The sequence below is a fragment of the Oryctolagus cuniculus genome, chromosome 7 (genome assembly GCF_051225735.1).
Source record: "Oryctolagus cuniculus isolate XC-2025 breed Fujian yellow rabbit chromosome 7, ASM5122573v1, whole genome shotgun sequence".
NCBI lineage: Eukaryota > Metazoa > Chordata > Mammalia > Lagomorpha > Leporidae > Oryctolagus > Oryctolagus cuniculus.
In genome coordinates this window covers 4,823,737-4,847,831 of record NC_142873.1, presented here as the reverse complement: position 1 = coordinate 4,847,831, position 24,095 = coordinate 4,823,737, and the positions used below count along the sequence as shown (strand labels likewise).

General features: G+C 54.8%; 1 protein-coding gene across 5 annotated transcripts in view; it reads left to right on the top strand.

Annotated features, from left to right (window-relative positions):
• Positions 1–18,148, top strand: part of KIAA0040 (KIAA0040 ortholog) — a 34,612-nt gene extending 16,464 nt beyond the window's left edge. For 2 of the 5 annotated variants that reach the window (XR_016210324.1, XR_007923734.3), the window contains exons 2-3: positions 14,918–16,017; positions 17,766–18,148. Coding sequence is in view for 2 of the 5 variants with exons in the window: in XM_051856984.3 (XP_051712944.1) it covers positions 15,047–15,343 (297 nt within the window). In the remaining 3 variants the exon portion in view is untranslated. Of the gene's footprint in view, positions 1–14,917 lie in introns of all 5 variants that reach the window. The other 3 variants (XM_051856984.3, XM_051856983.3, XR_011390247.2) reach the window with 2 other exon arrangements.
• Positions 18,149–24,095: the final 5,947 nt, after the last annotated feature.

Here is a 24,095-nt window from a genome sequence, read left to right as displayed (position 1 = left end):
TCTCCCCCGACCACTGGAAAGCAGTCGGTCCCTCATTGTGTTATTGCTGCAACGTTTGCAGGACTGTGGGACTGTGAGTTCCCTTCTCTAGAATTAGAGAGAACGACGCAGCTTTTAATTTAAGGTCTATTTTGTAATTACCACCTCTGTGGGAGAACCTGAATCGCACAAGTGTTCAGTTGTCCTCTTGCTTTTTCAAAAAACACTCTTTGCCTCCGCGAGGATGTGACGTGTGCAGACCTAAGTGTGGGTTACTGGAGTCAGCCAGAAGCAGAACAGAAGAGGCACCGCCCTGTCCCCGCCTAACTCACGTATGACCTCAGAGGCTCACGCTTTCCAAAAATAAGACTGCACCTCGACACGCACCACACCCACCGAGGCTGGCTCCAGTCTTTGACGGCGCAGTCCTGAAGGGCTGTGTAACCAAGGTGGCTCACCGTAACCATGGCTACAGGCTTTATTAGCACTAGTACCAGGATGTGGTCGGATGACTCCATGTAGGCAAACCAAGTGTGCAAAGCATCGGGCATTCTCCACGATGGAAATGTGACTCCTCGTGGTTCGTAAAAGACCAAGGAGGAAGGGAAGGGAGAGTCGGGAAGGCGGGGGCCGGTTCAGTGAGAGAAGCTTGGTGGTCTCTGTCTATCTTTAAGGGAGCTTTTTACTCTAATGCCCTAGAAAACCACTGCCTTGCATTTAGATCGCAGTTTGCCCTCTTCCATGTTCTCTCACGTCTTCACACTGTCTGTTCTTCACAACAATACCTATTTTTGTTTTTTTTTTAGAGAGAGATTGAGAGACAGAGCTCCCATTCTCTTATTCACTCCCTCAACACCCACAGTGGCCAGGACTGAGCTGGGTCTGGCCAAAGGTGAGAGCTGGGAGCCAGGAATTCAATTCAGGTCGCTCACAAGGGTGTCAGGAGTCCAGTTACTGCCCTCGCCACTGCCCCCAGGCTCCGTCTGCATTAGCCGGTAGCTGAGGTCAGGAGGCAGATCCAAGGAACAGAACCCGAGAACTCCAGTGTGCAATGTGGGCATCCTGACCACTCGGCTAGGTGCCCTCCCCTCCTCACAGCCATCCTGAGGGATATCAGTGTCAGGTAACACCCCCATTGCTCAGCTGTGGAGAGGGCTCCCGGAGCTTCGCTGGTGCCCAGGAGAAAGGGCAAAGAGAACCCAGTGGACCCTCTGACTGCTTAGGATTCTTTCCACTGCTTGTGGTCTTCTACCTGGGATACTTTGATCGGACTAGTTCCCGCACCATTTACCTGCTGGACCAGAGACCCACTCAAGTCAGCCTGGGGTTACAGCTGCTAAGTGAGGCTTGCTTTTTGTCCTCATTTACGTTTCCCAAGCCTCCTGCAGCACAGGGAGTAGGTTAGGCAGCCCCTGCTCCCGAGGGACTTGATGGACTCCAGGGGCTGCGAGCTACCGCTGCCTCCAGGGAGCAGGTGGAGGAGCAGAACTGGGTGGAGCACTGTGGGGTAGGGCGATCGAGAGCCAACCGCAGGCCCTTCTGCAGCTCCAGAGCCTGGGGCTTCCTGGGAGGTCAGTGTGGTCAAATCTTAAATCCAAGACTCGCGTGTTTATATGAAACCGGAGGAGGCAGAACAACAGTAAAAAATGAAAAAGCCTGTGGGCCAGATGGAGCCGCTGGACTGCCCGTGAGCACCGTGCCTGCCCAGTTTCCTGGGTCCTCAATCAATAGCCCTCTGGACCCAAACCTCCTCCTGCACCCTCGTAGCTGCACAGCCCTGGGCAAATTACCTCCGACAGCCTCGGCTTCTCCATCTGCATCTTGGAGACAAGATGGCCTGCCTCGCGGAGCTGTTGATGAGGTCGTGCCCGCCCAGTTTCCTGGGTCCTCAATCAATAGCCCTCTGGGCCCAAACCTCCTCCGGCACCCTCGTAGCTGCACAGCCCTGGGCAAATTACCTCCGACAGCCTCGGCTTCTCCATCTGTATCATGGGGACAAGATGGCCTATCCCGCGGAGCTGTTGAATGAGGTCGTGCCTGGAAAGCTTTGATCACACAGTGTCGCACCCTTCAGTGGGAACTCAACAGTTGGTGACTTTGGGCCCAACCAGTCCCTCCAAGCGCCTGTGAAAAGGGAGCAGACGTGTCGCCAGCAGCCCCCATGTTGAGGCCTTGGCCTCCTGAAGTCCCTTATGAGGGGCCTTGCCACAGAAAACAAATGCACACTGTAACCGGAAGGAAGAGGAAGGCTAAACGAGGCTTCCCGCACAAACCGGAGCCTGGCGGTCAGGCGGGCCGCGGGGGCAGGGGATGAGTGGAAGTAGGGAGGAAGCAGTGGGCAGGCCAGTGCACCTGCCCTGAGCCCCAGGAGCTGGCGAAACTCATCCTGAACCGGTGCCGTGGAAAACCGACCGAACTCTGCTTCTAGCCGAAGAATTCTTGAATTAAGGGAAGTTCTCCCCTTTCCCACAGCAGTGCAGTGTGACAGTAAAGATGGTGTGTTAGTTCCCAGGCAGCTCTCCGCACAGGCTGTGTGAGGCGTGCCAGACAGCGTGCTTCACGCGTGTTGTCTCATTGACTGCAGCTAGCCCTGGGTGCATCCGTTCCTCCCTTCAGCGAGTGCTCAGGGCCAGCCCACTTTCCACCAGGCACTGTGCCAGATGCCCAGGGGGCATGCACTAAACACCCAAGAAAGATGCTAATGTCTCAGTTTGCGGAAGGAAGACACTGAACTCCAGAAGCTTAGGTGAATAATCCCCAGGCCCCATCCATGTTATTGGTGCAGACAAAACTCCTGACTCCAGCTTTCTGATTTAGGAGGGAGAAGACGTTCCGTGGTACTCTCAGGAAGGCAGGTAGGAGGAGGCTGGCGATCTGCTAAAGGGCTGGAGAGAGCGTCAGTCACATGCAGGCCTGGTGGGATTTGCAGGGAAGCAGAGACGGCTGCCAGTGACGAGACCTGAGGGTAGGTTAAGACAGACTGATCGTTCCTGGACCCTGTGGCGTGGAGCCCTTTGCAGACGGCATAATTAACGATGAGAAAAAAAGAGGAAGGGAGGGGAGGAGAGAGAGATGAGGAAAGTAGAGGAATCAGACTCCAGGCCTTCCATGATAGGAATTCAAAGAAAATCCAGATGAAAACCTTTCTAAACTCTTCTCGTTCTCAAATAACTCTTAATTGTTTCCCTGGTGTCGCCTCTGAAAGGAGAGAGGGTTTCTCTTACCTCCTCTGGATTCCCTAGCCTGGCTTAATTAATACTTGATTGATTGAAAGATGGACTCATTGAACCTCAGGTGAAATGAACTTTTTCATTTTCTTTTCTGCTGAACCTGACATAGAGCACATAGTAATTAAGAAAGGACCCCTGGTTATCAGAGTCCCAGCCACAGTGGGCTCTGTGACTGAGCAAGAGCAAGGCAGGTGACCATGTAGGAGCTGGTAACACACACCTCACTCCCGGCTGCTCCCAGGGGCGTGGACTTCCCTGATCCTTTTCAGGCTGGAGGGTCTGCCTGGACAGGGCACTGAATGAGTGGAGAGGCACCGTCCACGCCTGTGGCTGTTTCTCACCAGTGACCTGGCTGAGCTGATGGACATGCAGCCAAGATCTCTGGCCCCTCCCCCCATCCCTTAGATTGGTCTGCTTCGTCCCAGACTGTGGGCACTTGAGCAGACGGGCCAGGCCTGCCCCCTGTTGTGGCCAGAGCGTGCCCTGTGGAGGAGGGACACACTGCAGGGCCGGCTGGAGGTGGGGCCGCTCAGACTGCCCGGCTAGGAGAGGGCTGTTGCCGAGGTGGCAGCTGAAGAAATCTGAGCGGAGAAGCACGTGAGCCGAGACCTGAATGTGGTGAAGCGGTCACCCCAGGATTGGGGACAGAGGGGCCAGGCGAAGGGACAGACAAGGTGGACAGCTCCGACATAGGTGTGACCGGGCCCGCAGGAGGCCAAAGGAGACAGGGCCCAGATAGAGGAGGGGCCTGTGGGACAGGAGGAGGAGTTTAGATTGCACACTTGGGGTGACGGGAAGCCTTGGGTGTAAAGCGAGCGAGGGCGGCAGGATCTGGGTCATGGGAGGACGACAGGCTATGGCGAGGGAAGAGTCAAACCAGAGGGACTGGTTTAGGAAGCCGTGACAGTGACCCAGGTGAGAGACAATGGTGATGGAGAAAAGTGGCTGGATTCTGGGTGTGTGTGAGCGGTAGAGCCAACAGACCGACCGGCTGACAGAGTGAACGTGGCGGCCAAGCAGAGGAGAGAGGCAAGGACGCGGGGCCAGCTTTCTGCTCGGCCCAGAGACTGAAGGTGGCGCTCACTGGCTGGCTGTTCACTGGCACGCAGGCTGTGATCAGCGTGAAGCCTGGGCTGTGTGTTAAACCCAGGAGTGGGCAGCACAGCTGTTCAGGAGCTGGAGGGAGTCAGAAAACCCAGTGTGCAAGGACAGAGTGCCTGGAGATCCAGCACCCTTGGCACTGGGCTGTGTTCTTGCAGTTTTTCAAAGCAGACAATGGATTATCCAAGGAGCTCAGCCTTTGGTGGGTGATCGGCTCTGTGGTGGCTCAGGGGGTAGCAAGTCACGGAAGACCCCACAGAGGAAGCCTGGAGGACACGGAGTCCCTTGCTTGGGTGGGGGGAGCGGGGGTCATCTTGGCAAGTGGAACAAGGGCCAGAGCGTGGCCGTGTGAGGGCTGGAAACAGGACGTGAGAATGCCCCAGCCCACCTCCAAGTAGAGGTGGAATGGAAGGCCAGGCTGTGGAGACAGAGGGGCAGATCCCAGTGACCGCAGACTGCAGCCAGGCTAAGCAGGGGATGCGCGATTATGCTGGGATTTTAGGTGAATTGAAGGAAGGAAAAGCCAGATAGTCATTTGAGGGCTTGGACAAGTATGGTAACAATGACTTTTTTTTTTTTTATCTTATAAAGAGGTATTTGTTTACTTTGAAAAAGTTACAAAGAGAGAGGGAGAGACAGATGTTTCATTTGCTGGTTCACTTCCCAGGTGGCCACAATAGCCAGGGCTGGGCCAGGCCAAAGCCAGGGGCTTCATGCAGGTCTCCCACATGGTTGGCCCCAACACTCGGACCATCTTCTGCTTTTCCCAGGCCGTCCATTAGCAGGGAGCTGGATCAGAAGTAGAATAGTGGGATGTGAGCCAGTGTCCATAAGGGAGGCCAGCATTGCAGGCGGCGGCTTTACCCACTGTGCTACAATGCTTGCCCCTTATTTATTTCAAAGGTAGAGTGATAGGAAAGGGGAGAGAGAGAGATTTTTAAAAAAGATTTATTTATTTATTTATTTGAAAGTCAGAGTTACACAGAGAGGAGAGGGAGAGGGACAAAGAGAGAGAGAGACAGAGAGAGAGGTCTTCCATCCGATGGTTCATTCCCCAGATGGCTGCAATGGCCGGACCTGTGCTGATCTGAAGCCAGGAGCTTCTTCCAGGTCTCCTACGCGGGAGAGTAGGACTTGGGCCATCTTCTGCTTTCCCAGGCCACAGCAGAGAGCTGGATCGGAAGAGGAGCAGCTGGGACTAGAACCGGCGCCCATATGGGATGCCGGCACTTCAAGCCAGGGCATTAACCTGCTGCGCCACTGCACTGGCCCGAGAGAGGTTTTCTATTCGCTGTTCCCTCCCCAAATGCCCAACACAGCTAGGGTTGTGCTGGGTGGGCAGCCAGAAGCCTGGAGCCCCATCCAGGTGTCCCACCCATGTGGGGGAAAGGGACTTGGGTACTTGGGCCATCACCAGCTGCCTCCCTGGATGCCCGTTAGCAGGAAATGGGATCAGAAGGGGAGCAGCTGGGACTGGAACCAACACTTCAGTTCGAGATGCAGGGGTCCCACGTGGCAGCTTAACCAGCGTGCCTGAATGCCCACCTCAATAAGAGCTTTCAAGAGGAGGGCCCCTCTGCTTCCTGGTCCCCTCCTCTGCCCTCCGTGCCCACAGAGCTCTCTCGCTCAGGCCTAGCTTACCATGGGCGCTCGCTGTGGTCAGCAGCACTGCCTCCCTCTCTCTCACAATAGGCCACGTTCGTTCTCACTTCAGAGCCTTCCCCTTGGCTCTTTCTGCTACGTAGGAGGTTCTGCCCTTAGCTGTGTGTGCAACTGAACTCTTGTCATCCTCCCAACCTCAGTTCAAGGTCACCTCTGCAGAGGCCACTCCAGCCGCTTCACCAAAGCACCGGCGAGATAGCTGGGTTTACTGCGCACTTGTTTACTGCTTGTTTCTCTCTGTGGACACTCGGCAGCGTTGCCGTGCTGTCTTAGTCATGGTTGTGTCCGCAGTGTCTCAGACAGGAAGTGACAGGTGTTGGGAGCGCATCAAATGCATTGGCGGAAGGAAAGAGAAGAGACGGAAAGACATCCGGTGTGGGATGAGGAAGGAGACTCGCTTCCCGAACTGCCCCATAATGCGAGATCTGTGGACAGAAGGTGAAGAAACTCTCAATAATTGTGCTGAGTGACGCCACTTTCCACTTCTGAAACAGTCGCGTTGAAAAACCACGATGACCAAAATGGTCTGGAAGCCGCTTAAGGCAGGAGAAGGGAGGGAGGGAGGGAGCACCTTTTAGAGGGGTCCTGGATAGTGAAAGTCACGACTCCGGGACCCCCAGATTCCAGGAAGGCAAAGGAAACCATCACTAGCTAAGGAGTCCCGGAATGTTGATTTTGGCCAGCCTGTTTGTTTAGGGTCAGATAAGCAGGCCAGGCTCTGAGGCGCTCAGCTTCTACCGGCTCATTTAATCCTCACAGTCCCCAGTTGTTATCAACTCCATTCTACAAACAAGAAAACTGAGCCCCGGAGAGAGCTGGAACGGCAGCCCGGGGGTGACGCAGCGCGGGAGCCACAGAGCCAGAACCGATCCAGACAAGTCCCTCTGCAAAGCTGCACGGCGGGACAGCGGTGGGGCTCTCCCCACTTTGCTAGCATCACCAGCTTAGCTTTGTGTCACTTGCATCCGTCAGGACAGGCTAAACCACTGGCTTCGCTCACTGGTTTCTCGCTGGTTGCCCTGTTCCCTGTGGGCAGCACTGAAGCTCACCTCCACACCGTCATCTCACTGCCCCCGGGGCCTTTGGAGTCCACCGTGTATCTCCTGCACCTGGCCAGCCAAGGAGCAAGCAGAGAGCGCACATGGAGGACCTAGGGGAGATTCAGGAGCCACGACCCCTCGGCCAGCCCTCAGGCGCATGACCCACAGAGGTGTGAGGTGGCCAGGAACAGAGTGGTGGTGGGCGGCTCGCAGAGCACTGCCCGGGGCTTGTTTTTAAGGACTTTGCTGGGGAGACCTGGCACAGGGCGAGCTAGGATGCTTCTCATCCTGATGACTCAGCTGTCAGGTAGTCTTTGCTGAGAGCTCACATAGTCCTCATCAGTAACGTGAGGAAATCCAACCAGATGGCCCATCTTAGAAGCCTTCAAATCCAAACTATCTATGGAGGGAAGCATCATTTTATTTTTAATAACCATGGGGCCTTAATCATTTTTATATTGATCTATTTGTGCTTCTGTTCAAAATTGCAACCATAATGTCGACTCAGAGGAAAAATACCGTTTATTTTCCTTTGATACTATCTAGTTACCCATCACATAAGGCACACTCTCAGAGGACAAGGGAGCCTCCGACTTTTTATTAGGACGGGTTATTTGAAGCAATTAAGTTGGGAGAAAATGTAATGCCTAGAGCCAGGTCTAAGTACTAAGCATAATGGTGCTACGGGCAGAGTCTTTGCCAGGATCTGACAACTCTTGCAATGCAGTGCTGAGCGCGGCTGCAACGTGTCGGGGCATGTCAGGTTAGCAAGGTGCGGATCACCCAGAAAATACTCATCCAGGGCAGCAGAGTTAATAACCAGGGGCCGAGGCTCCCTTGCAAGCCCTCGCTCGCTGCCAGAGAGCCTTGGTTTCTGGAGTGGTGTGTGTGTGAGGAGGGAGGGGGAGGCAGAGTTTCGTAACCAGAGGGGTTTTGCAAGGCAAGGCAGTTTGAGAGCTGGGGTAAGGTTTAGACGGGCGTGGTGGAGAGACCTGGGGCTGAGTAAGAGGTTTCAACCCCTAGCAAAGGTGACAGGGAGTCAGGTGGACTCTTCGGTGGGATTCCTATCTCAGGAAAGCAGAAGTGTGTGTGTGTGTGTGTGTGTGTGGACTCAGAGACCTCGTAGGAGACAAGGACCAGGAGAAGGAGGGCCGTGCACGCGCAGGACACTCCTCGTGTCCTCCTGCCTCAGCGTCTCCACGCCCATCCACTGGAGAACCTCGGAGCCAGGCCACGTGGCCCCCTCCACTGCCACGTCCCCCTCACCCTAGCCTCCATTTTCCCCCCGAACACCTGAAATCCTCTCTTGCCACTCCTCGCTCTCACAACTCAGTGACGGTTTGTGGACGAAGCACACACTGTTCTATCTCCACTTGCCTGAGAGCCTGTGGCTTCTCACAGCACATGCCAGCCTTTAATACATCTTACAGGGCCCCGTGGTGTAGGGCTGCCGGCCCCGTGGGCCCCACACGTGGCCCCTACTCGTGCCTGCCACTGCTGCAGTGTTCAGCCATGTTGCTGTCTCGGCTTCTCAGGAGAAGCAATAGGTCCAGTTACTGGCCTAACAAAAAGCACAAGAAATGTACTACTATTCCTCTGTTTGGGGGTGGGGGGTGGGAGGGTGGAGACACTGTTAACAGCTGAGCTTATTGTTCTAAATTTAGAGACGCTTTACCTGAAAAAATCACCTAAAGGCTGAAGAAAAATGTGCCAAGCATTTTTGGAAATGCCTGAAAATAAGTTTTTCCTGTGTTTCAAGATTTACCAGTGTTATATATTAACGTTAGCCGTCGCAAAGCACACCGGACACCGGAGTAAGGGAAAGGGTTTATTGGGGAACACCCTACAGACCGGAGTGAAGGGGCGACGAAGGAAAAAGGGAGGGAGACTGTAAGAGAGAGAGACAGAGAGGAGAGGAGCTAGCAAGGAGAGAAGATAGAGCAGAGAAGAGGAGAGAGGAGAGCAGAGCCAAGAGACCAGAGGAGGAGGCTGGAGAGAGGAACCGAGAGAGAGCAGGAGAGAAGGGGCCAAGAGAGCAGGAGAGAAGGGCCAAGAGAGCAGGAGAGAAGGGCCAAGAGCCCAGAGGAGGTGGCTAGAGAGAAGAACCGACAGAGAGCAGGAGAGAAGGGCCGAGAGAGCACGTGTGCAGGAACAGGCCCTTTTAAAACTTTGCCTGAGGGCAGGCAGGGAAGCAGGAGCAGCGAATCCCATTAGGGTGGGGGTGGAGCCTGGCTCAGGTAGCTGGGCCATGCGGCCACCTGGCTACAACCGCGCCAGTTTCCTAACAACCAGCCCACGTGTATGCTTGTTTGTCATTGAGGCCTTGGCTCAGTACTCCCCACTCAGAGCCCTCGTGACCTCCCCGATGGGTCACTCTTGCCTGGTACCCACTGCCCCAGCATCCTGTTCACAGCGCTTGCCGTAACTACACTTTTGGCACACGTCGGTATGGCTCTCCGATGACTGTCTGCTGCCACATTAGACTCTGAGCACTGGACAGTCAGGGATCTGCTCTGCTTGTTCCGGGACACCCAGGGCCAACACAATTCGTACCAGGTAATAGGCGCCCCTAGGTCATTGCCCAAAGACAGAGCCGACCCCACCGTGACTGCCGTCTGCTCTTCTGCCCTTGGCCTTGCTGTCTCCTCTGCCGTGCTGCTCCCGTGTCCTGCACAGACCCAGCCACAAACACTCCCCTCCCCATGCTTCTGCTGTTCGTGTTTCTCCTGCTGCCTAGAAGTGACGGTGCTCAGCCTCTGGTGCACGGGGCCAGAGCCGAAACGCAGATTCAGTGCATGGTGATGGCACTGACACATGGCCTCCAGGCAAACAGTGCTGGCAGCGCAGGGCCAGAAGTGTCGTCTCCCGCAGCTCCTGACGGGCCAGAGTGCTGCTGCGGAGCGGGTGAACTTCTTCCCCGCCTCCCTCACTCAGCACAGGGCCCCCAAGCTCAGAGACGAGGGTCACCTGCTGCACGTGCGTAGCCAGCAGTTCTTGCACCTGACAGTTGTCCACAGCCACTTGGACTGTTACGAGCATCACTTCCTGTGTCCACCCCAGACCTACTAAATCAGGGTCAACTGGGGTGGGCCCAGGAATCCGTGTCTCTGACTCCCTCCCCAGGTCTGCATGCCGTCCTGCTGTCACTGTGGGTCCTTGGGTAGAGGGGACAAAGCGAACCCACTGCTGTTCCCAACACAAGGCAGAGGGAAAGGCCCCAACAGAGGTCTGCGCCCCTAGTTTTCAGCGATGACACGGACGCACGGCATGCCAGGAACCACAGCCACAGCGGAGGAACAGCGCAAGGTTCTGAAGAAGCCTGGAACCCCCGACTTGAGCCCAGGCTCCGCGGGAAGGCTGGAGGTGTGGCCCCCTGGAGGTCACTCTGGGATGGATCTCCTCCTGTTCTCATTGTCATCCTACTGCCGTGGACAGCTCTATAGAACAGTTACCATCTGACAGACACTATTCTAGAACTTCACATGTATGATTTCGCCTAATAAACAGGAACAATGAGAGGCAGATACAGAGTAGAATGCCCCACCCGCGTCCTGGAGAGCTGCAGAGGCAGCCCTGGACGCAACACTGGATCAACTCTGGGCTCTCGGAGATTGGATCGGACCTCTGTGGGAATGACTCAGCCCAGGGTTCCCAAAGCCTGGGAGAGAGGCTGGGGCCTGCTGGCTCCTTGGGCCTCACCTATGAATTCAGCCATCCTCTAGACACCGTCAGATGTTCCCACGTGACTCTTGGTCCTGTTGCCAAGTGCCAGAGTCTAGAATTACATCCACAGACCTGCACACCAGCCGTAAGCCAGGAGGTTATTTGCAAAGCCCTTCTCATGTCTATGGGGTTGGGGGCCTGAGGTTCTGTGGCAGTGAGGATGAGGCTTGGAGGTGAGGGCTGGCGAGGAAAAACTCAAGGCCAGAATTGGTCCATCAGGATTTGGGGATAATCTATTTTTATGTTGCATGGTACTTTACGGTTTACAACATACACTAAATATACTGAGCCCATTTCATCCTCAAGCGTCTCAACCAGGGACGCTCCATTTGATAGCTGAGGTTCGGTAACTCAGCAGGGTCATGCAGGTTGACCCAAGGCTCAAGCCCAGGTCTGAGGGTCCGGGACCATTGTTCCCTGCCACCACCTCCTACGAGGGCAGGCAGAAGCCCAGGGAAGAAAGAATGAATGATGACTCTGTCTCCCCATCCAGATATTACAGAGAATATCAAAGTTTTTTTTTTTTTTAAAGTCTGGTTTCAAGCAAATTGAAAGTAACTTTTCCACTCTTCCCCCTCCTCACACCCACCACCCCCTCAACCACAAGCAAATGAGGTTGCTTGGCACCTATTGTTGGTTTGCAAGGACAGATAAATTGCTTTTCAAACAGTGTCAGCAGCTCTTGAAGAAGAGAGTGAGTCTCCCAGAGTGTATTTCTCGGGCTTCTTTTGCAAAACAGGCCATGGAAGCTCTAACTTTTAATTCATGCCACCAAGGAGGTATTTGATTGTTTCCAAGAGCTGCTAATAATACAAGGCTCATAAATACTAATGAAACACTATAGATTAGCAGAGCTCAGCAAGTAACCTGGGGGCCCAGAAGAGAATTCTTAGATGAAAAAAATATAAAGAATACCTTTTAATCGAATCCCCAGCCTAGGTTCCCAAATATTAATGAATACTCTCTCTCTGGCTATATGGAGAGCAGACTCAGATAAGTACCTGTAGAATGAAGAAGAGAATTATTGACTTGGCTTTAGCTTGAAAAGAAATCTATTTATTCAAAGGCTATTTTAGGGGCCATGGGAGGGACTAGTTTAAGACAAAGGTTGGGAGGGGTAAGAGGGCCTGGGACGCGGAGATAAACACATAATTCAAATGCATGCGTCAGTTTCAGCCAGCTAAGCAGCACAGGTTGGGATTTGCTTAGACTTGTCTTTTATGACATGGTCCTACAACGATAATAACTCCCCCTGGAACAGACAAGTCTCTATCGTTGTCATTGGCTACCGGAACCCCAACACCTAACCCAGAGCATGGCACATACCAGGGGCTCAACAAAGACTTGTTAAGTGGATAAAGAGATCCCGGAAGACATTGTCCACAGCTTTTCAGATCTTCCCTTTTCCGGAAGGGCAGTCCTAACTACAACATTCAAAGCCCCACCCCAACCACAACCACCCTTTCTGGCTTCTCTCCCAATCCTGTCCCAGGCTCACAAGACACCCTGGTCTCCTGCTGATGTTCTAGAATTTTCTCTGCCTGGAATGCTTGGACATTGCTTTCTTCCATGTTTCTCTGAAAATCGTGTTCATCTTCCAGACTCCTCCTCAAGTGGCTCCCTCTTCGTGAAAACTGCCCTCCTGTTCTCCAAAGCCTTGTCGACGTCCTTGCTCTCTCCCTGGCTGAACTCAAGAGTGGGCCTGGGCGCCTTCTGCGCCCCACGGGGACCAGCACGACTCCTGGCACGGAGCAGTGTGTCAACATTGTGGTCATGGTTTCCTCTAACTTGAGTCCCAGAGTACTGTGCGTGGAGCACTTGGTCCCAGGAAAGCTAGGCGTAGGATCCAATTAGAGGATGAGCATCTAAAGCTCTCCCACAGCAGAGCAGAAATATCCCCCCTGCATGGGCCAAAAAGTACTGGAGCAGGCCAGGCTGAAGTGAAATAAAGGTCACAGAGAAGGGAGAGGGAAAATGCAGACGGGGTGGGCGCATGAGAGCGCCGAGGTGTCTCAGATGAACAAGGGGGCCTTTCTCTGCAGAGAGCCCGGCAGCTTCAGAGTGCAGGCAGACCCGCATTGTGGGGTGTCACCCGACGTTTGGAGGGGCTCACCCAGAGCCTCCAGTGAAGGGGCTGACTGCTCAGACCTCCCTTTCACGTTGAGTTTAAGTGGGGGCAGCCGTATACCTTCTGCAAACATGGACTTGGCCAGGACTGGGTTTGTTATGTTTTCTTTGTGCATTTGGGAAGTATCTAACAATGGAATGAAAATCTCTTTGCAGTCATTTCCGCAATAGACTGGGATAAGCACTGATGTCAGCCTGGGGAATAGCCAAGCTTTGTAAGATTCTGGAAGTCCCGGCTGCTTTCCAAAGTGGGTTCATTCCTTACAAGGCAGTCGGAAGCCACGGGGCGGTGCTTGTGAACAGCTGACACCTGCCTGGCACTCAGACTCCCCAGAATGAGCAAGGTCGGCCCCACCACTCCGCTGTGTGACCTCTGCCTCCGTCTCTCCTGCTGTGGGGCGGAGGAGTTTGAGGACCCGCCTCCTGAGGTGGCAGGTGCCTAGAAGAACGCCTGGCGTATAGTAACTGCTTCATAAAAGCTATCTAAAAGTACGGTTGTCATCCTACGGCATGACCTCAGGTTGCATGGGCCAAACGGTAGAGTGGTAGGTGCCAGTTACACAATAGTGCAAGTTTTGTAAATAATGTCACGCTAGGGGCTTGGTCACATGCCAGGAGACCAGAAATAAAGTTAGGCAGGGCTTTGATGGGCACATGGGAGCCAAGTCTATGAGACATCCCCTGCGCATGTTATCCAAGGAATTAGACCTCTAAGAACAGCACCACTCGGGAAGGCCACACGTCTGGGCTCCCGTGCACAGCAGCAGGATGCAGCCTGAGCTAACCGTGAACTCTGGACTCAGGTTCCCCGAGGCCTGTGTCTGTAGGCACGGCACTATCCTGTCACCCACAAATGCATGTGAAAGTGGTGAGCACCCAGCATCAGGCACCAGCGCTGTCATTGTGAGTTCCTCCTCTTGCCAGCGTCCATGGGCGAGCCCTGGACCCGTTGTCCCGAGTCTGGGCATTCGCTGCAGCTCTGCGTGGCCTGACACACGTCACCTCACTGCTGTGGCCTGCAGGTTCCTCACCTTTAGGCAGGAGAGCTGGTCAGGATGCTGTCTTGCGGCCTCCAGCCTAGAAGTCTGACTTCCCGGGGGTTGGGTCCACAGCAGTGTCTTGCACCAGGAGGTCTCTGAAATCTCTCTGAGCTGTGCCTGGCCCTGAGGTTATGTTGGGACAAAGACCAAAGGGAGCTTCAAAGAGCTTCTTCCTCATAGCTAAGCCCTAAGATAGGTGTGGAGAGGCAAAGGGGTGACCCGGGAAGGGGCCACGCTGCTACAGCGAGAGGGAAATGGCCCCTCCTCTGCAGCGAGCTCAGGGTGGGAGCAGGGAGGCATCCGGAGACACCAGACTACCGCCAAGGCCCCTGTTCCACCAAGGAGAAAGGACCAGGCAGAGATGGAGCCTGGGGAATGGTTGCTGGAGCAAGAGAAAACCAGCAGATGATGAGCTGTTCTCCCAGCCTCGGGGGGAGAGGACCCTGAGGCACAGGAGTGGGTGGGAGGCAGTGCGTGGGACAGCATGGCAGGCAGGGGTGGGGCCGGGGGAACTCTGGTGACCTCCTCGCCTGGGGAGACCAAATCCCCTGCCTCGGGCAGCAAGACGTGAACATTCTATCCTGAGCTTCGGCTTTCAGAGCCATTGGAAATGGCAGGTCAGGTCCCTGAGTCGGTACAGAGCTGTTGCGTGGGCCTGTGTGTCCAGGTGAGCTAAGAAGAGCTATGGAGGGCCCAGGGAGTCAGGCCCTCGCCAGAGCACTGGGTGCACTGGTCCAGTGACCACTGACACCCACCACACGTGTGTGTGCCAGACCGGATACGCTATTTGTTTTTATGTGCTAAGCCCAAGGTGGTGTGTGTAGCTAGCAAGAACTAGTCAATGCCCGTTGACTCACTGCATGTATGTGTCTTGTATGTTGAGTCTCAGCACCGTTGCATGAGCTCTGTAAGTCTTCAATTCCTCCCCCTTTCCTAAGCCTGAAACCCACGATGTTGTTAGGATAGTAGACGTTGCCACACGTTTCTCATGAACTGTCTGTTGTCGTCTCTCCAGGTGCTACCCGTGGCATGCCTAAACCCAGAGCCGAAAGAGGAGTAACTTACAAGCGGCCAAGGCCGCGTCCTCTGGAGCCCAGGGCTTGGTGGTGAGCCGAGAGGGCCGCCGGGTGTCCAGCCAGGCACCATGGAGAGGATCAGCGCCTTCTTCAGCTCCATGTGGGACACCATCTTGGTCAAACACCAGGAGGGCATCTTCAACACCATCTGCCTGGGCATCCTGCTGGGGCTGCCGCTGCTGGTGCTCCTCACCCTCGTCTTCATCTGCTGCCACTGCTGCTGGAGCCGGCCAGGCAAGGGCAGCCGGCCGCCAGAGCAGAGCCGGGGGAAGAAGAAGAGGAGGAAGAAGGACGAGGAAGACCTCTGGATCTCAGCGCAGCCCAAGCTCCTGCAGATGGAGAAGAGGCCGTCTCTGCCCGTCTAGGTAGGCAGGACGCCGGCCTGTCCTCCCTCTGGGGCTGAGCCGCCTTCCAGCCGCACAGAGACAGCCCAGAGGACACCCTCCTGTCCAGAGTTAACCGCTCCACCCAGGAACAGACCTCAGACTGCATTCCCAGCTGGCACTCCCAGGGGCACACGCGGGCGATTCTTGGGCACCGTCTTGGCAGCCGCGTGTCCCTAGCAATGAACGCGCTTTTCCGCACTTCCAGGCACGTCTTCCGTCCGTCGCTGGCATACCCCAGGCTCAACGCACAAGGAACATTGATCCACCCATCCAGATACGGCTCCCAGTCGGACACACACACACACACACGCCCATCTAGGTGACAGGTACGAGGGAGAGTACGCTCTGTTCACCAAATGGCCATGGCACGTGCCCTTTGGGCAAGGCAGGACATTACCCACACTTGCAAAAAAAAATATGTCACAGGAGGGCCGGGCCAGATCGAGGCACGTCCTCACAACTGCACAACCAGGCAAGGGCCTCGTGCACTGTGTACTCCATACACCACTCAGGTTAGAGGCGCTTGCTTTCCTGGTCCTGTGCCTGCGTGGCCTTTGACTGGAAGGACTCTGGGACATTGCAACCCCTGCGTGTACTGATGCACACACGCCAAGCTCCTGTGCTCCGACCCTGCTCTACCGGCGTGGCAAAGGGTAAAGCAAGATGGCTCAAAATTCTCTGAAAGTTCTTTTCTTGCAGCTCACAACTAGGTCCTCATTACCACTGAGAGGTATTTAACGTGCTAGGAGCCCTCTGTCGAGATGCTGCCCCCACAGCCATGCAGCTGGGTGCCTTTTCTTAGCATGAACACACAGATCTTGGCGGTGACTACTGGCAAACCACAGAAGCCTCTCACACACTTGAGTGGCTGCGATTGTGACCCTGTGCGGTGCAGGCGTCACGGTTGGAAAGGGGCAGGGGATGCTGCACCTGAGCTGAGTAGCACCTGTGTGAGCAGAGGTTTTCAGCAGGAAGGGAACCAAGACAGTGACCAGTGGAGTCTCCCAGACGGCACTGGGAATGATTTGTGCTGGGTGTGCGCTGTGTTGCAGGAGGGAAGCAGAAGGAACAAGAGTTTATACGAAGGCAGGATGAATTTGTAAAAAGGTTTATTTATTTATTTTGACGCTCAGGCAAGTGCCTTGCACACAGTAGGTACTCAACTGCAGTTGCTGTTGATGCAATGATGTTAAGGGTGTGCTCCTAATACCTCACCACGTCCCCCAAGTGACCTTCTCCTCCCGGAACGCCCACTACCTGCTGCCGTGGACAGACCCGGCGTTAACATGCCACAGGACAGGACCCACAGAAGTGAGGGGCAGCCGGCCTACGGGCCCTGAGGTACGCGAGGACTTGCAAACAGGGAGTCACAGAGAGCGTCCCCACCAGGCTGGGGCTGGGAGGTTAGCCCACCTGTACGACAAACCGGTTGGCATCCTGACCACACCCCAAAGCTGGCCGGTTTCCCACTTGGAAGCAGGATGTGCGTCCAAAGGTTCACTGTCAATGTCCCGAGAGGTCTCTTGAACAGTTTCCCCACAGAAGAGGTTCTAAACGGTGGCAGGTCCTTTGTCGAGGAGCCTGGCCGAGCCACAGACCGAGTCCCCCAACGCTGTGCTAATGGGGAGATGTGCCAGGTCACTCCCGGGGCCCCCGGGACTCGCCTGCCCTCCAGGTGTTCTCCAGGCCCGTGGAGCAGGGGTGTCTGCTGGTGCCTCTTGCCCCAGGGCCTCGTAGCATGGGACCCTGGGAGGCACAGATCAAGCCGGCATGTATTTAAGAGCCAGTCATGTTCTCCCTCCCCTCGGTGGCCCGAATTCCATGGGCACTCAGGCGCACCACCACGCATAAAAACCCTTAGACCGCGGAAAGAAACACCCTGATTGCTGTGTGGCACCCGGCTAACCCTTCCCTTCACAGGCTGACAAGTCACATCCCCACTCCCTCTGCACTGCTGCCCTTCCTGTCCCCAGCTCTCTGCACCCCAACAGTGGACGGCTGGGGGAGACGTGGAGACTGACAGCCAAGACAGCCGTCCGATATGATCTGGGGCCATACGGGTGATGGTTTCCATGGCAACCAGCTGCCAGTTGGGATTCTGGCAGCAGTCAGTCGTCCTTGCTGTGACAAGGCCTCTGTCTCCGGGCCAAGTGTCCCTGCTGCCCCCTAATTGAATGGACTTGCCCTAGCTCCAGGCATGAAACACACGGACGCTCACTCCTCCTCACCTTGAGAGCCGGGTGGGGTTTGTCCCTTCCCTACCCCTCCCCACCCCCCTCAGCCTTCATGCATGCCCGGAATGGCACCAGGCACCCGCGGGGCCCTCGTGGTTCTGGTGGGTGAGTGGACGCAGGAGAGGAGCCCGAGGTGACCCTTGGTGTCCTCTCTCCTTTCCACCCAGTTTACTCTCGGCGTCCTGTGCTTCCTCTTCTCCCGGCCCCGGGCCAGCTGCACCCCTGATCCCTCTCCACTTCTCCTCCCACTTCCACTGGCCCCTGGTGGCACCCCGGAGACTGGAGCCAAAACAGGAGGATTCATAGAAGAGGCTTCCCGGGCCAGCACCGGAGGAGCTCACCCCGCCGGATGTCTGGCAGCTTCAGCCTGCCTCTGCCGCCTGCGCCAGGTCTCCAACCGCCTCGCTCTGCGGATCTGCTTTAGAGCTTTCTTGGGGGGAGGGGGAAGGGCGGAACTGATATCAAAGCAGAATGATGTTTGTCAGTATTGTTTTCTGTACAAGTCACACACGAGAAGACTTATTTAAATAAAAGACCTTGGAAACTCAAAGCCGTGCCCAGCTCGTCACTTGCTGGAGTCCCGGACTTTCTCAACAGGTGGCGTCATCCCTCACCCCACACCACTTGGAAATGAAGGGTGCAGCGACTGTGCCGTGGGACAGAGAGATGCAGCCCCACCAGTCACCGCCTTGCCAACCCAGTCACAGCTCAGAGACCAGGGATGTGGCTTCTCACCCGTTTGCAAAGTGGATGTGGAAACCAAGGCCCTCAGAGGCGCTGGCTTTGGAAAAACACGAGGAGGTTCCTGGTACCACCCAGAGGACTTGTCCTTCGATGAGGATGGTCATTGGCCTCGTCTTTTTCTTTTAAGATGTATGTGCAAGAGGGAGAGAGGGAGAAGTCCTCTGTCTGCTGGGTCACTCCCCAAATGGCCACAACAGCCAGGCGGAAGCCAGGAGTTAGGTCCACCACATGTTGCCGCAGGGGCCCAAGCACCTGGCCTTTCGCTGCTGCCTTCCTGTGTGCATTAACAGAGCCGAATCCGGAGCAGAGTCACCAGGACTCAACCCAGCACGCCCACGTGGATGTCAGTGTTCCGAGCAGCGACTTCACCCAGTGCCTCAATCGCTGACCCCAGCCAAGGGCAAAACCAAAAACCTAAGTAGAAGCAGACTCCCGTGTTCAGCGTGGTGTTGGGATGGGGGGGGCTCCAAAGCCTCTACAGTGGCCACAAGACATGGAGATGGATAAAGTGGTATCATATAGATGGTGAGCCGCACTGTGTGTGTGTGCAAAATTGGATTCCTCCAAGCTGACCATAAGAGGTGCACTAGTTATAAAGTAAAATTATTTAGACTCAATTCCTCTCGATGATGCTAAGCTTGCCACTAAAAGCAGAAGCAGAGCCGTTCTGTGTTATCCACACTGTCCAATGTGGTACCATTAGCCTCCTGTGGCCCAACATATTCATTAAACTGCAGTGTGGCTCAGTGACTTAAAGTTGTGGCCCACAGCGCTGGCATCGCATTTGGGCACCAATTCATGTCCCGGCTGCTCCACTATCAATCGAGCTCCCTGCTAACGCACCTGGGAAGGCAGTGGAAGATGGCTCAAGTCTTTGGACCCCTGCACCATGTGGGAGACCTGGATGAAGCTCCTGGCTCCTGGCTCCTGGCTCCTGGCTCCTGCCTGGCCCAGCTCTGGCCAGCTGGGGCGTGAACCAGCAGATGACTGCGTTTAAGGAAAGCTTAGGAAGTAAAGCCTACAGCACATGGGCTCCCGTTTGCCCTGGGGAAGGCCTTTTTCTGCCTGTGCCAGTAGATCCCTGGGCCCCTTCCTATCAGCACACACCTGTGACAGCTGAGGGCAGAGGCTCTTTGTCCATTTCCGGGTCATTCCTCTAGGATATTCCCAAACACTGCAGGATAGAGGAGGACACATCGTCCCGAACCCCCAAGGGAGGGAAGCAGCTGCCACACACCTGAGGGCACGCCACAGCTAAGTGTCCCTAGGCTCAGCCCTGACTTTAGGCTCTGGTTTGGACAATGCCATCCAGCCACTGGCATCCTCAGCTCACCTGACAGTACTCTGGGCTGGCCCCTTGCCCTTTAACCTCAGTGTCAGTCCCCAATTCAAAGCCATGGGATTACAACGATGAAGAAAGAAGCCCTGTCCCCAGCCAGCTGTGTCGCGAGTGGAACTGTTGACTCCAAGCACCTGTGTGGGCAGCCCTGCGGCCTCTTGCCCAGGAACGGCCTTTCTGGGTCCATCTGGCCCCTCCTGGGGCTGCCTATTCCATTAACATCTGGGACCAGCACAAGCACACCGGGACCAGTTGGGTAGAGTTGTCTGGCAAGCGCTCACACGGCCCGGAAGCGGAGCACAGCCGAGCAAACAGACCATCGCAATGTGCCATGGCCATTGCTTCCTTACAGGAGTGCTGCAGGCTGCAGGGAGACCCCAGGGAGCTGAGCGCTGGGCACCATTCGCGAAGTCTGCCATGTGGAGGTCTCCCTGGAGCTGTGATACAGGCATTGAAGTGGAACATTGACACCAACAGGAGTGACTCTCTAGCCTCCGAGTGCTGTGTGCACAGACTCAGGTCTAGCACCCTCCCAACCCTAAAGCTCACTCCAACCCCCACTCATTCTGTAAGCAAGACCCCTGATTTCGTCTCTCTGCAAAGACTCATCTGAAAGGTGGAGCCCTTGATAGTCCCTGTGTCGCAGGGATCTGACGGTGAAATGGAGGAATACACACAACGCGCTCAGCACAGTGCCTGGCACATAGTCTTTGCTCAGTGCACGCTACTGGCTGTTCCTAAGGGAGAAGGAGACTCGTCAGAGTCGAGGTGAAAGGCCTTCCTAGAAGGCAGCAGTTCGTAGTCATGACGCAGAAGGGTCAAATGAGATAGGAATTGGAACAATTTGCATTTTCTTTCCTTCTCCATGAAACGTGTTCCCTAATTGCAACACGTACCGCACTGTCAGGATTACCAATATCTACGAATGAAGGTCTCTCAACGAGCAGGACCTGTCCCCTCTTCCCACAACCAAGCCACGCTTGCACGACAGTGCCACCTGGTGGCCAGAAGAGAGAGTCTGAATCTTTGTTTCCACCTTCCAGCGGGCACTTCAACTCAGCCTTGACTTGTGCTCAAACTCAATGTGCCAGAGTCACAGTGTCTCACGTGCTCCTCCCAGATCGGTCAGTGTCAGCACTGCCATGCCTGTTTCACAGAGGGGCATCTGCATAACCGAAAGTCTTCATTGCTACAAACACAGTTGTGGCCAAGTGTTTCAGATGCAGCCTTGCTGTCTCTGGGAAAGCTTCCTTGGCCATCCTAGGCCTCCCTGTCACGGTGAGACCCGGCCACATTGCCATGGTGTGTGGTCCGCATTCCTGGTTCTCCGACCCCAGGAGAAGTCGCCTGTATGAGGCTAGAATCATAGCTGTCACGTTCACTATTATGTCTTCCAGTATCTGTCATGGAACTTGACACATGCTGTATGCTCACTAAATGTGTTGATTGGCAGGAGGGTGGGGTGGTGGGTGGGGGGTGGATAATCACTGCTCTGTTTCTTAAAAGTGGGATTTTCTGATGCTTCCCTGCCCATCTGGCTGATTCATTAAGTCCAGGAAGCCAGACAACCTGCCCTGCAAACAAGCACTCGAGGTAAATACAGGCGGCCCCTGAGCCACACCTTGAAATGCAGCATTGAGATATTCAAAACACACAAGACTGCTGCAGTCTAATGCACTCACAAAAACCACTGCACAGGACACAGCCCCGCAGGCGTGCAAGGCATGCGCCACACTGAAGGTTCCAGCAGGCACTGTGCTACAGAGACCGGTTTAACCACACATAACGCGGTTCTCCCAAACTGACTGCACATGAAATCTTTTAGTCAATCCGAGGGACAGGGATTCTGGGGGACCCTAACTGGGAAATACTGCTGGGGGCTTGTGCGTTCCTCCCGCCTCCCACTGCCTGCAGCTACATCAACATCACCCAAGGAAACCCTTTCTGAAATGCCCACAGATTCTCCTTGACCTTCACCTAAGTCTCTCTCACTCTTCCCTTCCCTTTCACCGCCTTGTGAACCATAGCAATCCCGGTGGTGGCAATTGATAGCAAAAATATCTTAGAACTGGTTATAGATAGATATCTATCAAGGGAAAAAAGGGAAAGATACATCAAAAATGGTAATGAAACTGTGAAGGCTGAAGATCCAAGTCACGCTCTTGCCAGCCCACATACGGAGCTCTGTCACTATCCCATCCCCACTTTGTGAGTGAAGAGAATGCGGCCGGGGCGGTCAGCCAGCTCACCTGGTTCTGCAGGGGAAGCCCCAGCCCAGTGCTGCTGTCACCACGCACCCTGACCCTGCCCAGCCCACTGAGCCTGGCGCTCAAAGACTTGAGCTTGCATCAGCACCTCCTTCGCACCTGACACGTTGAACACAGCCCAGAGTCGTGCCCTGAGCCCCTGCAGTGCCCCTGTGTCTCCCAGGTGTCCCGCAGCAAGCCCCCTCCGCCGCCTTACCCTTCTCTCATGAAAGCGCATCTTCCTCACTCACCCAAATAAACAAAATGTTTTCATTTTGTTTCCTTGTTCTACTTCAATTACAACACTGCAGGATGATTTTCTTCTATTTTTGTCCTTGTAAGTGCACTGAAATTCATCTATTTTACAGACCAAACAGGTTTTCACGGGCTAACCTGGGAACCTAATTTCTCTTTTTTCCCCAGAAACCTTTTACTTAAGGTATACAGACTTAATGCATTTCATAAATACAGCTTTAGGAACATAGTGATTCTTCCACCCTACCCACCCTCCAACTGCACTCCCACCCTTCTTCCTCCTCCCTCTCCTATTCCCATTCTTATTTTCTTTTTTTTTTTTAAACTTTTTTTTTTTTGGACAGGCAGAGTGGACAGTGAGAGAGAGAGACAGAGAGAAAGGTCTTCCTTTGCCGTTGGTTCACCCTCCAATGGCCGCCGCTGCGGCCGGCGCACCGCGCTGATCCGATGGCAGGAGCCAGGAGCCAGGTGCTTCTCCTGGTCTCCCATGGGGTGCAGGGCCCAAGCACCTGGGCCATCCTCCACTGCACTCCCTGGCCACAGCAGAGGGCTGGCCTGGAAGAGGGGCAACCGGGACAGAATCCGGCGCCCCGACCGGGACTAGAACCCGGTGTGCCGGCGCCGCAAGGTGGAGGATTAGCCTATTGAGCCACGGCGCCGGCTCCCATTCTTATTTTCACTAAGGTCTATTTTTAGCTTTATACACAGAAGATTAACTCTACACTAAGTAAAGAGTTCATCAAATAGTGTGGGGGAAAAAAAAACTTCCTCAACTGTTGAGATAAGAAAATCATTGCATTGCATCTTGAAGTGTCAATTTCGCTTCTATAGATGACCTCTGAGGTGCTCTATTAATTATCACAGGTCAGGGAGAACATATGGCTTTTGTCCTTTTGGGACTGGCTTATTTTCTAAGCATGTTTTCCAGTTGCATCCATTTTGTTGCAAATGATAGGATTTCTCTTTTTTATACTGTGTAGTATTCCAAGGTATATATAATTTCTTTATCCAGTCTTCAGTTGACAGACGTTTAGGTTGATTCTGTGTCTTAGCTATTATGATTTGAGCTGCAATACACATGGAAGTGCAGGTAACACTTGCACACGCTGATTTCATTTCCACTGGGTGAATTCCCAGGAGTGGGATGGCTGGGTCATGTGCTAGGTCAAACGCTCTCAGGGAATCGGGGAGCGCTGTGTGGAGCTGCCCCTAGTGACTGGGCAGGGGCCTGGCCACATCCTGCACCCTCCCACGCAGCCATGGTGTGTTCACAGTCCCAGCACGCAGGGCTCCCAGAGACACGAGCACCCAGCCCCTAGCAATGCTCCCAGCCAGACCCAGGCGTCTCCTCTCGGCTGATTGCTGGGTGCACAGACCTGAACTGTTGCAGCTGTTACATATGCCCAAAATGGCACCTTCCTGCTCTGGGCTGGCTACAGGACCCCAGTGCCGGGTGGCTGGGAGAGAGGACATGCCCCGCTTTTTCCTCTAGGTTGGGAGGTGCAGTGTCCCCCACAGGGCTCCAAGCTGCACTCACGCCAGGCTCTTCCCACAGCTTTATCACAGTGGCGTGGGCTCTGCAGTCTGCTCTCACCTCCCTCTCCAACGCTGGTGCCGAGGTGCTGGGCTGCTGGGGTCCTGGGTTGTGGGCATCCGCACGCTCCACGTGGGTCCACGGTGTCCCCCTAATTTGTGTGGAGCGTCCTCCCTACCTCTTCCCTGAGAGTGCACTCTCTCCACTTTAACTCTTCCCCTAGACTAGAGCAGTCAGCCCCCTCCCCATTCCACCACCTTGGTATTCTCCCTCGTTTGGAACCCAATTTCTTTATATGGTGTTTCCACCGGAGCTCAGAGCGTCTCCCCATAGAACAACTAACAGGAGGACTTTGGGAAGAGTAAGAAAATCAGGTCGT